This window comes from Trichosurus vulpecula, chromosome 1 (assembly GCF_011100635.1).
Source record: "Trichosurus vulpecula isolate mTriVul1 chromosome 1, mTriVul1.pri, whole genome shotgun sequence".
NCBI classification, from domain to species: Eukaryota; Metazoa; Chordata; class Mammalia; order Diprotodontia; family Phalangeridae; genus Trichosurus; species Trichosurus vulpecula.
In genome coordinates, this window is record NC_050573.1 from 110,027,761 (window position 1) to 110,040,941 (window position 13,181).

Below are 13,181 nucleotides of genomic sequence, written 5' to 3' on the forward strand. Positions count from 1 at the left end.
GGTCCCAGGGAGCACCCTGGGGATATGAGGAACATCTTGGCATAGGTCAGCGGGACTGGTCAACTCTGGGAGGTCCCTCTCAGTGCCAAGTTGAGTCCAGTCTAGAACTCAAGGAAAAGTCTTGGGACAACATTGTAATCGTTTAAAGTAAGGGCTAAGCCCTTTGGCAGTGATGGTACGGTAGAACACTGGTTCTGAAGTCAGAGCACTTGAGTTTAAATCCCACTTTTACTGATTCCTATCTGTGTGAATTTGGACAGGTCACTTAAAGGCCCTGGGCCTCAGTTCCCTCACCTGTAAAATGAGAGAGTTAGACTAGATGTCCTTTGAGGTCCCTTCCAGCTCTAGACATATAGCCCTCTGATTCTATGATCAGTACTTTTCCCCAAAATTCAGCACACTGTTTCATTTGTATTAATATTCTCTTCTACTCTGTTTTCTTTCTACTCTGTGTTTTCTTCTACTCTGCAATACAAACCAAGTCAATATGCATTTGTGCTAAATGCTGGGAATGAATCTAGAGACAAAATTAAATACAGTTCCTATCCTCAAAGAGTTTACATTCTCTGTGGGGGGAGGCTGATATTCATGAAAGCAGTAGGGTATGACACAATTTGGCTACTGATTTTTTACCCAGTCTCCAATAACTGGTTACCTATCTTTTGCAGTGCCCCTGGAAAGCAGCCCCCTGGCATGAGGGTGAAGAAGGTCACTGCTTCTGCTAATGACCTGTTCATGTGAAGTAGTTCAGACATTTTGCTTTGTGAGGTAATGACTTACGGGACACTGTTAGGCATTCAAGAAAAAGCTGGAAGGTCATTTCCCAAGGAAGTTGCAGAAGGAGGGTTCCTGTATCAGACAGGGAATCCGTTACCTCTGTAATATTTTAGAATTTAATATACATACTTGGAACCCATAACCCTATACAGTGAAGCACAGCCTCATAGACGCTTGGAGTTGGAAGAGATCTTAGAAGTTATGTAGTGCAAGCCAAACAAGAATCTCCTCAAAGATATCCATATCTAATCCCTCTAATAAAGGAGAATCCACTACACCCCAGGGTAGCTCATTCCACTTAGTGACGGCTTTGATTGTTAGGAATTTTTTTCCCCCATGCATTGAAATGAAGTCTCTCTCTTTGTGACTTCTATTCATTGCTATGGTCCTGTGGGACCAGAGAGCGAGTCTAAATCCCCTTCCACATGGAAGCCTTTCAAATTATTTAAAGAGCCATCATGCTCCTTCCTCAATCTTCTCTTTTCCAGGCAAACATCCCTACTTCCTTCCATTAAACTTCACATGACATGATCTTGAAGTTCTTCCCCATACTGGTCATCTTCCAAATGCTTTTGATCTTTCTGGTGTACTTCCTTAAATATGGCAACCAGCACACAATAGCTGAAGTTGTTCTGACCAGGACAGAGCTTAGACAAATTATTACTGTTCTACTCCTGTTCACTATTTTCCCCTAAGTGCACCCTAACATCTTATTAGCTTTTCTAACTTCTGTATCACCCACTAGTGGGTCATGCTGAATTTATAGAACAATATGAGTCAACCCCCACCCAGATCTTTTTCACATGAATTATTGTCTAGTCGAGCATTCCCCATTGTATACGGAAGAAATTGATTTTTTGAACCCAAGTCTAAGACTTTTCATTTCCTCCTATTTGATTTAGATGGTTTAAGGGCAGCTAGGTGGCACAGTGGATAGAGTGCTGGGCCTGGAGTCAGGAAGACTCATTTTCCTGAGTTCAAACCCAGCCTCAGACACTTACTATATGACTCTGGGCAAGACACTTAACCCTGTTTGCCTCAGTTTCCCATCTATAAAAATGAGCTAGAGAAGGAAATAGCAAACCACTCCAGTATTTTTGCCAAGAACACCCCAAATTCAGTCACAAATCAGGATTGAAAGACAATTGAACTGATATTGATTTCACTTTATTCAATTCAGTCCAGTGTTCCAGAGTAGCAAGATTTTTTTTGAATTCTGACTCTTTCAACCAGTGTGTTAACTATCCCTTCTATCTTTCTGTTGGATGAAATTTTTGTAATCATTCCATCTATATCCTTATCCACATTATTGAAAACATATTATATTGAAAAAAGTTGATCAGATACCTGGATCTCTGCTAGAGGCCTGTTTCAAGGTCAACATTAATGACTATTCTTTGGGTTCAGTTGTTGATGATTTCTAGTTCCATCTGAATATACTGTTAATCTCGGCCATAGGGATTGTATGGGAAACATGGTCAAAACTTCTTAAACCTTTTTTTTTTCATTCATTTATCTTTCACACAGCTAACAAAGTGATTTTCATAAAGCAAAGGTCTGAGCTTGTCACCCCATAAGCTCTAGAAACTCTCTAGAAACTCGCTAGGACCTTCTAGGAACAGATAAACTCCTCTGGCATTTAAGGCCTTCCAAAAGTTGAATCTAAACTACCTTCTCAGTCTTCTTATATATTATTCCCCTTCATTCATTCTACTGACCAACCAAACCAACCTTCTTATTGTTCTTCATATAGAACATTCCATTTCTCCATTCTTTTAAAAAAATTAGAAATATCTTTTCATTAAATATTTCCTGATTCCATGTAAAAAATTTTAAACATTCATTTAATAATTTTTTTGAGTTCCAAATTATCTTCCTCCCTACCACCCCTCCTCTACCAATTGAGAAGGCAAGCAATATGATATTGATTATACATTCCACTCTCCTTTTCGATAGCCATCTCTCATGCCTGGAATTTGCTGCCTCTTTACCCCCATCTTTCTGAATCCCTGGTTTCTTTGGAAATTTACCTCGTTTCATCTTCTCACCTCTTTTCATCTTCTACATAAAGCCTTTTCTGATCCTGATAGCTGCTAGTTCCTTCCCCCCAACATCCCCCCAATAAACACCTTGTATTTATTTTATCTCTGCCTGTATAGGTACATGATATCTCCCCTGATAGAATATAAGTTCCTCTAAGGCAAGACCTATTTAATTTTTGTCTTTGGACATCCAGTGACTAGCACAATGTCCGACACTCACTAGATACTTAATAGAAGCCTGCTAATTTATGCCTTTATCTGTACTAGTCTTCCTAAATTTCTCTAAATTCCTAAGTATCATTTCAAATACTACTCGATATTCATATACCACAATTTTACTTCATTGGATAGAAAATTTCTTACTTTTCTACTTAAGGACTGCTCTTTAGTGGGTAGTTTAAAAAAATCAGGGTAGGGTGGGGGGCTATCCATGGTTTTTGTGGCCAGTTCTTCTTTTTACTCTTTGTCCTCCTCAGGATAGCAATCCCATTTGTAATGACTTCATAGAATGCTCTATAACCTTAAATGGAGATTGAACCCATGCTGTCTATGAATGAAAACAGCAGCAGCTACAAATCTGCAAACTCTGGGATGCAGAATACATTATTCCTTGGCCAGAAAGGTCTTCTTTTACTGAACCAAAAAATTCTACTTACCCATCCCTTATCTGATCTCTTGGCAATTTGTTTGCACTTACTAGATTCTGATTTTTTTAATCAGTTATTTGATTACATTTCTTATCTTTCCTGTTAGTAAACTTTCTATCTATTTTTTTTAAAAGGTGGTTGTAGTTGCATGCTCCTACTTATTAACATGTTTTCTCCCCCACTAGAAATGTGAGCTATTCACGAAATATTAAATGAACTTGAAGAAGGCCTCTAGCACTTTGGGTAGTTCTATGAAGGATTCAGAAAAAGACATAGACAGGAGTTGCACAGGATGAGAGAAATATGCACATATATATTTTAATGACAGGGCCAATTATAGGCTACTGAATTCTCCCTTCAGGAAATACCTACCTCCATCCCAACTATTTTCTCTTTTTTACTCAAGAAGTAAACACTACGAATTCCTGTGTCCATTTCCTATTCTCTTTTCTTATTTAAACATGGCAAACTTCAAAACGGGGAAAAGCTTAAATAATTCCAGGGGAAAAAATTGCCTTCAGGAGGCATTGTGAAAACTATTTAATAACTTAATTCTTTAAAAAATGGTGTTAATTTTAGTTTCTCTAAAACGGCAGCAACTCTCCCCACCCCCCCAATTTCCTTCCTTCTTATACATTCCATCACTAGGCCAAACTGGCTCAGGAATCCCCCTGGGGTATCCCATTAATTTCCAAGCTATTCCATGAGGTGTACAAAGTCATTTTAACTCTCTCCCAGCCTCCCCTCTACCCTCCCTCCCCTCTGACTCTTTCCCTGCCCAGCCCTTCAGTTCTTGATTATGGTCACATACAAAGGATTTCACAATGCCTATAAACCCCTGGGACTCTGGAGTGGCTTTAAGGGCCAGTTTATATTATGGTCAAAGTCAGCCTTGCCCTTCTGGTAAGAAGTTGGCATCTGGCCCGTAGTCAGACTATTCCCTAATTGGGTAAAATAAAGATAGGCTTATTAGGAAATTGGAACACTTCCCCACAATTAACAGAGCCAAGATCTGTTTCCACCAAGTGTTTTCCTGATGGCTTGGGAGAAGTAGTTTTCCTAGTGAGGAACTTTTCCCATTTTATTGGCTAGTCCTCAATCGATGATAAAAAAAAGTGACACCTGCTCCCTTTCATACTGAGGCAACTTTGTTTTATCTCCAAGTCAACACAGGCAACCAGGCAAATTGTGAGTTGTTAAGGTTATATCCCCTAGTTCAGACACTTTCAACTGCTTATAGAGAATCTACTGGTTATGATGCCTTTTGAACTGAAAATATTCCAAATTTAGAACTGAATTTCAACCTCAAGAGGTCACTTGGTTCAACTTTCCCTCATTTTGCATTTAGAAAATGAGGTTAATACATTTAACAGGGAGCAGAAAAGGAGATCTATGAGTCTAGTGCTTTCTTTCCATGGTATCGTGCTATCTCTCAAACGGCAGTGAGACTTGGAAATTTCATTGGTGGGATCAATGACTGGAATGAGAAAGTTCAGGAAAAAGTATTAAAAAGTTTGAAGGCTATTACGAAACCAGGAAAGAACGGACAGTAGTTATCTATGATTGCCATTTAGCACTGGTGCCTGGAACACAGTAGGTACTTATTAAATAAATGCTTGCTGGCTTGATTGACAAAAAGAGAAGCAGCAATGAAGAATGAAAGTCAAGAAACAGTAGCCCTAGGCAATGAGTAAGTAGGCCATAGAGAAACAGCACTTTGCCCAGGGCCTAGCACTTAGTAGGCACTTAAAATGAAAGTCCAGAAGAAGTAGTCTTGGGAGATACCGGTAAGTAGGCCAAAGAGAAACTGTACTTAGCAGTGTTTAGCACTTAATGTGATTAAGTGAAAGGGGAACCTCCAGAATTTGATATGACTCACACAGAAGGAATGAAGACTAGGTCATCTAGTCCAAATCCCTCATCTTACCATACTTATTTATTGAGGCAATTGGGGTTAAGTGATTTGCCCATGATCACACAGCTAGTAAGTGACTGAGGCTGCATTTGAACTCGGGTCCTCTTGACCCCAGGGGTGGTGCCAAATCCCTCGTTTTACAGAGAAGAAAACTGAGGAATGGAGAGATGTCAATACATCTTTAGGCCCTTGATTAGCATTCAAAGAGCTAAACTGACACCATAGGTGTGTTTGGGAAGGTGGGGATATTTTTCTTTTTAGAAGTCATTACTTTCAAGTACATGACTCTACTAACCATGTTTTTTATTAGACTCAATCTTACTTGCTGAATCAATGAAAACTCATAGACAACAATAGGGAGGATAGTTGACACAAAAGGGGTGAATGCTAAAAACATCCTGATTGTTAGAGCTACTAAAATGACTAGAAATGTATTCATTCAACAAACATTAAGTGCTTACTTACTGGGTTTCCCTCATGATCTTCAGGAAAAGGCTGGGTTGGATGGCCATTGGGGAATGCTTTTTTCCCCGTATATGTATGGGCTGAACTAAGTGGCTATTGAAATCCTCTCTAACTTTGGAATTCTGAGAACTGTCAATGTCATTAAGTGAGCCCTGAGACATGGAGTTTCAGATCAATTAAACAACTAGAAATTTTTAACCTTAAGAAGTTACTTAGTCCAGTCCTGTCACTTTAGAGATGAGGAAACTGAGGACCAGAAATCGTTAAGTGACTTACCTAAAGTAACAGACCTGGCTTTAGTGGCAAAAGCCAGGGGTTGAACTCAGGTGTCTTTGAATGCCATAGATTCTCTCATATGAATCTTTTGAACTTGATACTTAAACAATAGGTGTTTTGTTTTGCTGTTTTCTAGCCATCATCCTGAAGTGCTTCAGAACCACAATTGTATCAGTTACTAACTACAACTGCTCAGGAAATATAATATACCTAGGATGCATTTTTATCTTCTGGGTGTCTATATTTATAAACTCTGTATTTTTAATAACTAAATTGTAGGAACTCTTTTCACTTAAATAGTTTCAGTACTTCAAGGAAGTCCCTTTGAGTTCTACTTTACCCTTTGTTCTGTCTTTTGTCAATCACTATAACTCTTCATCTTGACCAGTTGATTTCATCCCAGATCAGCTGTTAGGAAGCATCTTCTAGTCCTGAAAACCAAGGGCCCCTATGTTTTAACCCATTTTGCAAAAGAATACTAAAGTAGTTCAGGTAGAGGAAACCTTTGAATAAAAGTTCTCACTTTATCCCCTTCCTTCCCCCACCCATACCTCCAGTTCACCGTTACACTGCTTATTTAGAATCAGAGGTGGGATTAGAACCCAGATCTCCAGATTCCTAATTAGTAGGCCAAGGTAGTGAAAATACAGGAAAACAGCAAAAAACGCTACTCAGGATTTGGCGAAATTATATTTGCCAAATATTTATTTTTTTCTAAAACGCAATATCAAAATCAATTTTAAAAAGGAAAATGTACTTAAATAAAAAAAACAATTGATATAATACATTGGGGAGGGAACTTAAGCATAAAAAAAGTGTTCTTTATGCACAAACTGAGGCAGTTTAGAGGTTATGGTCAAACTTTTCAGTTCAAAAATTTGGCCAAGGTTGTGTAGTTGCATATCATGCAATGGCAAAATTGTTCATATTTAATTAATTTTTGCCGTCTACAGGATGAACCTTTAAATGAGTCTTTGTGAAAACAAATTAGAAAAGATTCCACCCGCCCTTATAACTTATGCACAAGAGTTCTGCAGCCGTTCAAGTTTGAGTTTCAACTGAAGTTGTTCTTTCCTCAACAGCTCACTCTCTGTGGACAATTTTTCCTCCTCTGCCTGGATAGATATGATGTAAGCCGTGGCCTTTTTGAGGATGACAACTTTGGGCGCCTTCTCATTGTTCTCTAACTCGGGGATCTGGTCTCGCAAGGCGAAGAAGCTTAACTTAAGTTCGTTCCTCCGCTGGCGCTCTAAGACGTTGTGTGTCCTCCTCTTGTCGTTCTCCTCAGTGTCCGAGGACCTGGGGCTGGCACATTTTCGGTTGTTGCTAATTTGTTTGAGGATTCTGCCACTGTCCAACTTAATCCTCTTAGCAGAGGGATAGTCTTTCTTTGTGGAGGGGGGTGCAGCATAGTTGTGCTGGTGCGTGGGGACGTGACACCTCTTCAGGACTAGGGGGCTGTGGGGAGGTTTACTGTGGCCTCCAGCTGTATGGGAGCCCGATTCTGATCTTCTCGTAGATGGCTGCCTCTTTTCCACGGTAACAACATCGATCTCTTCCTCATCCTCTTGCTCTTCTTCTGCAAGACAATAAATAGAAATCATCTGGTTAATACTTTCTTCCCAATGACCATACTGAAATAACAGAGGTGAAAGCCCTTTGGTTAAGCTCAAATCCAAAATTAACTCATTATTTGGAATGGAGCATTTAGTCCACAAAGAGAACACAAGGATCATGTCATGTCTTCTAAAGGCTCATTCAGCCTTCTCTCTCCCCTTTACCTCTTAACTATGATGAATGTTTTTAAAAGGGTCTGACTGCCCCAGGAACAGCAGCCAATGTGTAGAATTTGGTAGGTAAGACTTTGTGGATACTGCCAAACTTGATAAAAGACAAAGAAAGGGGGATGGGGGTTGAGGTAGAGATTAAGGACCAATGATTCTCAAAAGGGATTTTCTGCAAGGGAAGGCCAATGACAATAGGGGTTTACAGCAGAGACAAGAAAATTATAATTTACCAGAATACAACAATGATGCCAATTCTTACCTAAGACTTAATGAGGCTTTGGACACACCCAAAGCAAAGCATTCTCAGCACCTCCTTATTTTAAGGGGACTTTATGAAGCACCCTTTGGGCAGTGCAAATGATAACAGCACCTCCCTACTTTACGGGAAGTGGAAAAAGGAAAAAAAAAACTGGCAATTATGCCAAAAGTTCTGAGTGGGGAGAGAAAAAAGACCAGTGTTGGCACTGAATTGCTTTCTCAAGTTTTCGAAATAGGCTGAGAATATCCCAACTTCCCAGCCCATTCAAACTTTAGTCACTTTCACTAGCACCACCCAGACTGCTGCACCCCCCCCCCCTTAACCCTTACCATCCCAAAGGTTCAAAGGAGGGTGGATTAGTGTGGCCCGGGGAGGGAAAGGGAATAATTTATTAAGACAACAGGAAAGGGTGATTACCTCTCCTCTTTCAGACCCTTCTATGCTCACCCCAGCACGGTATTTAAAGTGCATTAGGGAACCGAATAAGCTTGAGGAGGGCTGAAAGATAAGTCGGGTTAGTAATGAAATTCCTGAGGGGCGCAGGGGCAGACCAAAAATGGTCCTGGGAGAAAGCGAATGTCCAGTTTTACCTAGACCTAACCTTCAAAATTTCCTTTCCCTCCAACTTTCTTTAAAGCGTCGTCGAACCGAAGTTATAAGGGTGTTTTAGGGCAGACAATCAAGGGGCCAGGTAATAAGGAGGGTCATCTTAGATGACCCCAGGGCCAATCTAGCAACCACTGGCAAAGGCCATCCACACCAGTCTCAGGGAAAGCAGCGGAGCTTACCAGAGTCGCTGCTGCTGCTGCTGCTGCTGCTACTGCTGCTGCTGCTTGTGGTGGGCGGTGTGTCCTCGCAGAGCGCCAGAGGCTCTGGGCTGGACCGGGGGGAGGAGGCCACGGACGACATCATGGGGGAGGAGGTGGAGGACGAGGAGAAGGAGGAAGAGGAGACCGGGGAGGTGCATCGCTTGGGCGAGCTGCTTTCGCTGAGCGGGTAGGGGAAGACCACGGAGGGGTCGATGCACTCGGAGGCCGCGGTGTGCATGTCTTGCAAATAGAGGCTGTGCGTCGGGGGCGCGCTGTGCCGAGGGGCCCAGGAGCTGTCTTTGCGAGTCGCCTGGTAGGACGCAAGCTTTTCAGAAACCAGCTTGGCGGCAGCCGAGAAGCCGCTCCACATGCAGTCGTGAATGATGATGGACTTGACGAAGGACTCGTCGTCGGGGTCGCAGATGAAACTCTGGTTGACCATGTCCCCCCCGAGCAGCTCGGTCACCATCTCCAGCTGGTCGGCCGTGGACGGCACCGAGCCGCCTCCTCCTCCGCCTCCACCCCCGCCGCCGGCGGATGAGGACGAGGAAGAGAGGCTGGAGCGGCGGCTCGGAGACAGGGGAGGCGTGGGCAGCAGCTCAAACTTCTTCCAGATATCCTCGCTGGGAGCCGGCGGTTGCAGCTCGCTGTGCTGCTGCTGCTGGTAGAAGTTCTCCTCTTCCTCGAAGTAGAAATAGGGCTGCACCGAATCATAATCGTAGTCGTAGGTTTTGCTAGGGGAGCTGGCACTGAGGGGCATCTTGCCTGCCTGGAGTGGGGAGGGGGCGCACACAAAGGAGGGGGAAGAAACACAAGGGAGAGAACGAGAGTCCGAGTTAATCTGGGCTCTGCTTCCAAGGAGAGCGCAACGAGCGCAAACCCCGCGACCCCGGAGTAAAAAGCACACAATGCACGGAATAAAATAAAGCCCCTTCTCTACGACCCAGCTCACGCACAGACACGGCGAGCTGCGGTCGCAGCGCCAAGTCAGCTGCTCTCCCTCAATTAACCCCGGCTAAGTTTGCGCCAAGATCCAGCGGGTGGCAACAGTTTGCGCCGGGCGCCGCGCGGGCACAATAGTGCACCCAGCCCCGGGGATTCACTCCAGGAAGGCGAGATCCTCCCCCGTCTTCTACAGAGGACGAGGGGCGGGGAGTTGGGGGGGGGCGGGGGCGGGAATGGGATCCAATAAAATCGTATACGCAAAGTTTTGCGCCACCTGAAGGAAGAAGGAGAAAGGCGCGGCGAGGCTGGCAGCTGCATCTCCGGCCCCCTCCTCCTTCCCTCCCTCCCTCCTCTCCCTCTCCCCTCCTCCTCCTCCTCCTCCTCCCCGCCCCCGGCTAAGGGGCTCCCCTCAGCTCCCTTTCCCATTCCCACTAAAGCTCTCGCCGGCTTCTCCCCTCCTCCTACCCCCTCCGGCGCCTCCTCCTATCCGATCTTCGTCCCCGCCTCCTCACGGCACCCCCACACCATACCCCCCAACACTAACTAGTCTTTGCCGGCTTCTCTCCCTTTTCCCAGCTTTTCACACCGAGCAGTCCGGGGTTGGGGGTGGAGGGAGTTTAAAAAAAGAAAAGGAAAAAAAAATTTCTTTATGTGGGGTGGTGGTGTCCTTTCTCCCCACCATCCCATGGGGTGGTGGTGGTAGTGGGTTAGCAGCTGTTCTGGAAAAGCATTCAGCCCACTAAGTCTCCCCCTTCCTCCCAGGTCGAAAAAGCAAGGGTGGGGGGAGAATCACGGGGGTGGCGGGACGAAAAGAGTCGGCTGGGAAAGGGATTCACCCGGTTTTTCTCAGAGCAAATGATTTCCAGGAGTTCCGCACATCCATCCAAAAGCCGCCTCTTTCTCCCTCCACTCCCCCTTCCCGGTTTGTTTTAAATAAGTCTCTGGACACCTTTTTAAAAGAGCCGAGTTCCAAATGCTTAAAAAGAGAGAGACGGAGTGGAGGGAGGTGGGTGAGTTCTTAAACGCAGTTTTAGATTTGCCGGTCTGGGGACAGCCGCAGTATCTGTGTGACTGTCAGAAATGCTAAGCCGAAATTTAAATACCCTCCTTTCTCCCAGCTAGAGTCAGGCTGCACAAAGCGCTCTCTCTCTCTCTCTCTCTCTCTCTCACACACACACACACACACACACACACACACACACTCACACTCACACACACACACACACACACACACACTCACAGACGCAATATGTATTTCCGACTAGAAGGCGAAAGAGCTCTATGCCCAAAGCCATTACTCCCCAACCGGCCCCCTCCAACAACACCAAATGAAAAAAAAAAAGGAGAGGGAAAGAAAAAACCGAAAAACGACAGGAATGGCCCAAACTAGCTTGCTTCTATACATACACAAGAAATGTCCAAATGTCGAGACGATCAGGAATGCAACACACACAAACACACACACAACACACCCACTACTTCGACTGTCTCCTTCATCTTGACAATTCACCCCAAATCTTGCTCTGGTTCTCCCCGACACCCCCGGCTTCAATAGGAACACTCTTCCCCAAAGTGTCACCGGAGAAAAGATAAGGCAGAAGAGGGAGAAAAAGCACCCCCACTCCAAAAAAAAAAATCAGTCACAGATTCGTCGTTAGTGAAATATTAAAAAAAAATAAAAAATTTTAATAAAATGGGTTCTTGTACTTACCAGAAATTCAGCCAGTCGAGGGGGGTCCAAGGCTTCTTCGGGAGGGGTGAATCGCCTTTAAGAAGAGAAGACCGAAGTGTACCAGTACAGAGACAGAATCCACTCTCCTCTGCCGGAGTCTTTCTCCCTCTGTATTGTAAGTCCCAATGCAAAGTATTCAAGTCTCAATGCAATACAAAGTTTCTTCGTTGCGGCAGTCAGCGGCAGGAGGGGAAGCGGGCGGGGATAAGAGGGAGGGCTAGAGAAGGGGGGAGAGGCTAGTAGAAAGAGAAGATCCCCCTTCTCACTCTCAGCGCTCCCCTCTCTCTTCGCTCCCCTGCCTGTCTCTCCTTTGCTCTCCTATTCTATCCCACTCTCCTGTATTGCTGGAGAGACAGTCAGATAAAGCGTCTAAAATCGGGCTTTTTATACCACCAAGGCCAGATCCATCCGCCTATCTTTCCCGCCAAACTCAGGCTTCCCTAGTACGGGAGAGAGATCCAGGAGGAGGAGCCGGAGCTTCTGCCCCTGTGGCCGTAGCCACTGCAAATCGACCGGGAAAGCTAGCCCCAGTCAGGTCAGGGACGGGGAGAAAGCAGGGGAAGAGCTAGACTGGGGGGCGCCGCTGCAAGCTTGGAGTCCAAGCTGAGAATTGCTGCCAAGGGGTCTTCCGCCCCAGAGACCCTTGCATTATAAAGCAGAGGTGGGCGGGGATTTGCAAGAAGGGGATTTTTTTTTTCTTCCTCCGCTTTCCTTTTTTTCTTTACACGACACTGCAATGAAGTGTAGGGGAGGGGCCATTTCACCAGGCTTACCATAAGTAAGCCTCATATAGTATAAAAGGATGGTATTATGGTTAGATTAACGTATTTTTCTTTTTTTAATTTTGGTGTAAAGGTGAAAACTCTCTCTCCTCTCTTTTCTCTTTCTTCGATTCAGGAACACATAGGATTTTCCTCTGTCTTAAATTTCATGCCTCTCATTCATGCTCCAGACTGTCTCTCCGCAGAACAGCTGAGTTTGACCAATTTGCAAAACACAAAACGTACACAGACCCACCATATACGTCTTATTTAGGGTGTGCAGTTTACTAAGTCTTGGGAAAGGAGAACATTTAGGGAATGACGATAGAAGTGGCATTTAAACGTGGAGGAGGAAGGAGAGGAATTAAAATAATATATATTATGGTTCAATCGATGGACTAAGTGCATTGCAATAATGAGAGAAAACGATTCGGCGCCTCCGACCTAAGGAACCCTCTCCAATCGATGGACAGTCTCCCCCGGTATAGCCAGGCTGGAGGCAGCAGATCCTGTCCCCAAGCTTCCAAAACAGTCCGGAGGAAGAAGCAACCCGAGGCCCGGGGACAAGCACAAATCCCTGGGGATGGGCACTGGACACGGGCGGGGGATGGATGGGAGGGGAGGAGGTAAGCAGGGACTAGGACTGACTAGGGAGGATACTGACTCTCCTTAGTTGAAATCTTTCCCTTCCCCCAACCTCCCACCTAGAAGGAACTGGTTTCAGCCTCGGGTTTATTTAGGAATTGCAGATCCTATCTGCGCACCA

At 44.6% G+C, this 13,181-nt stretch overlaps 1 protein-coding gene across 1 annotated transcript; it reads right to left on the reverse strand.

The window, feature by feature from the left end:
- Positions 1 to 6,795: 6,795 nt before the first annotated feature.
- Positions 6,796 to 12,281, reverse strand: MYC (MYC proto-oncogene, bHLH transcription factor). Its single transcript, XM_036756106.1, has 3 exons — positions 11,634 to 12,281; positions 8,957 to 9,746; positions 6,796 to 7,701 (listed from the first exon to the last, which is right to left on the reverse strand). The coding sequence occupies exons 2-3, from the start codon at positions 9,735 to 9,737 to the stop codon at positions 7,139 to 7,141; spliced, it is 1,344 nt and encodes a 447-aa protein (XP_036612001.1). The 5' UTR covers positions 9,738 to 9,746; positions 11,634 to 12,281; the 3' UTR covers positions 6,796 to 7,138.
- Between the last annotated feature and the right edge of the window lie 900 nt (positions 12,282 to 13,181).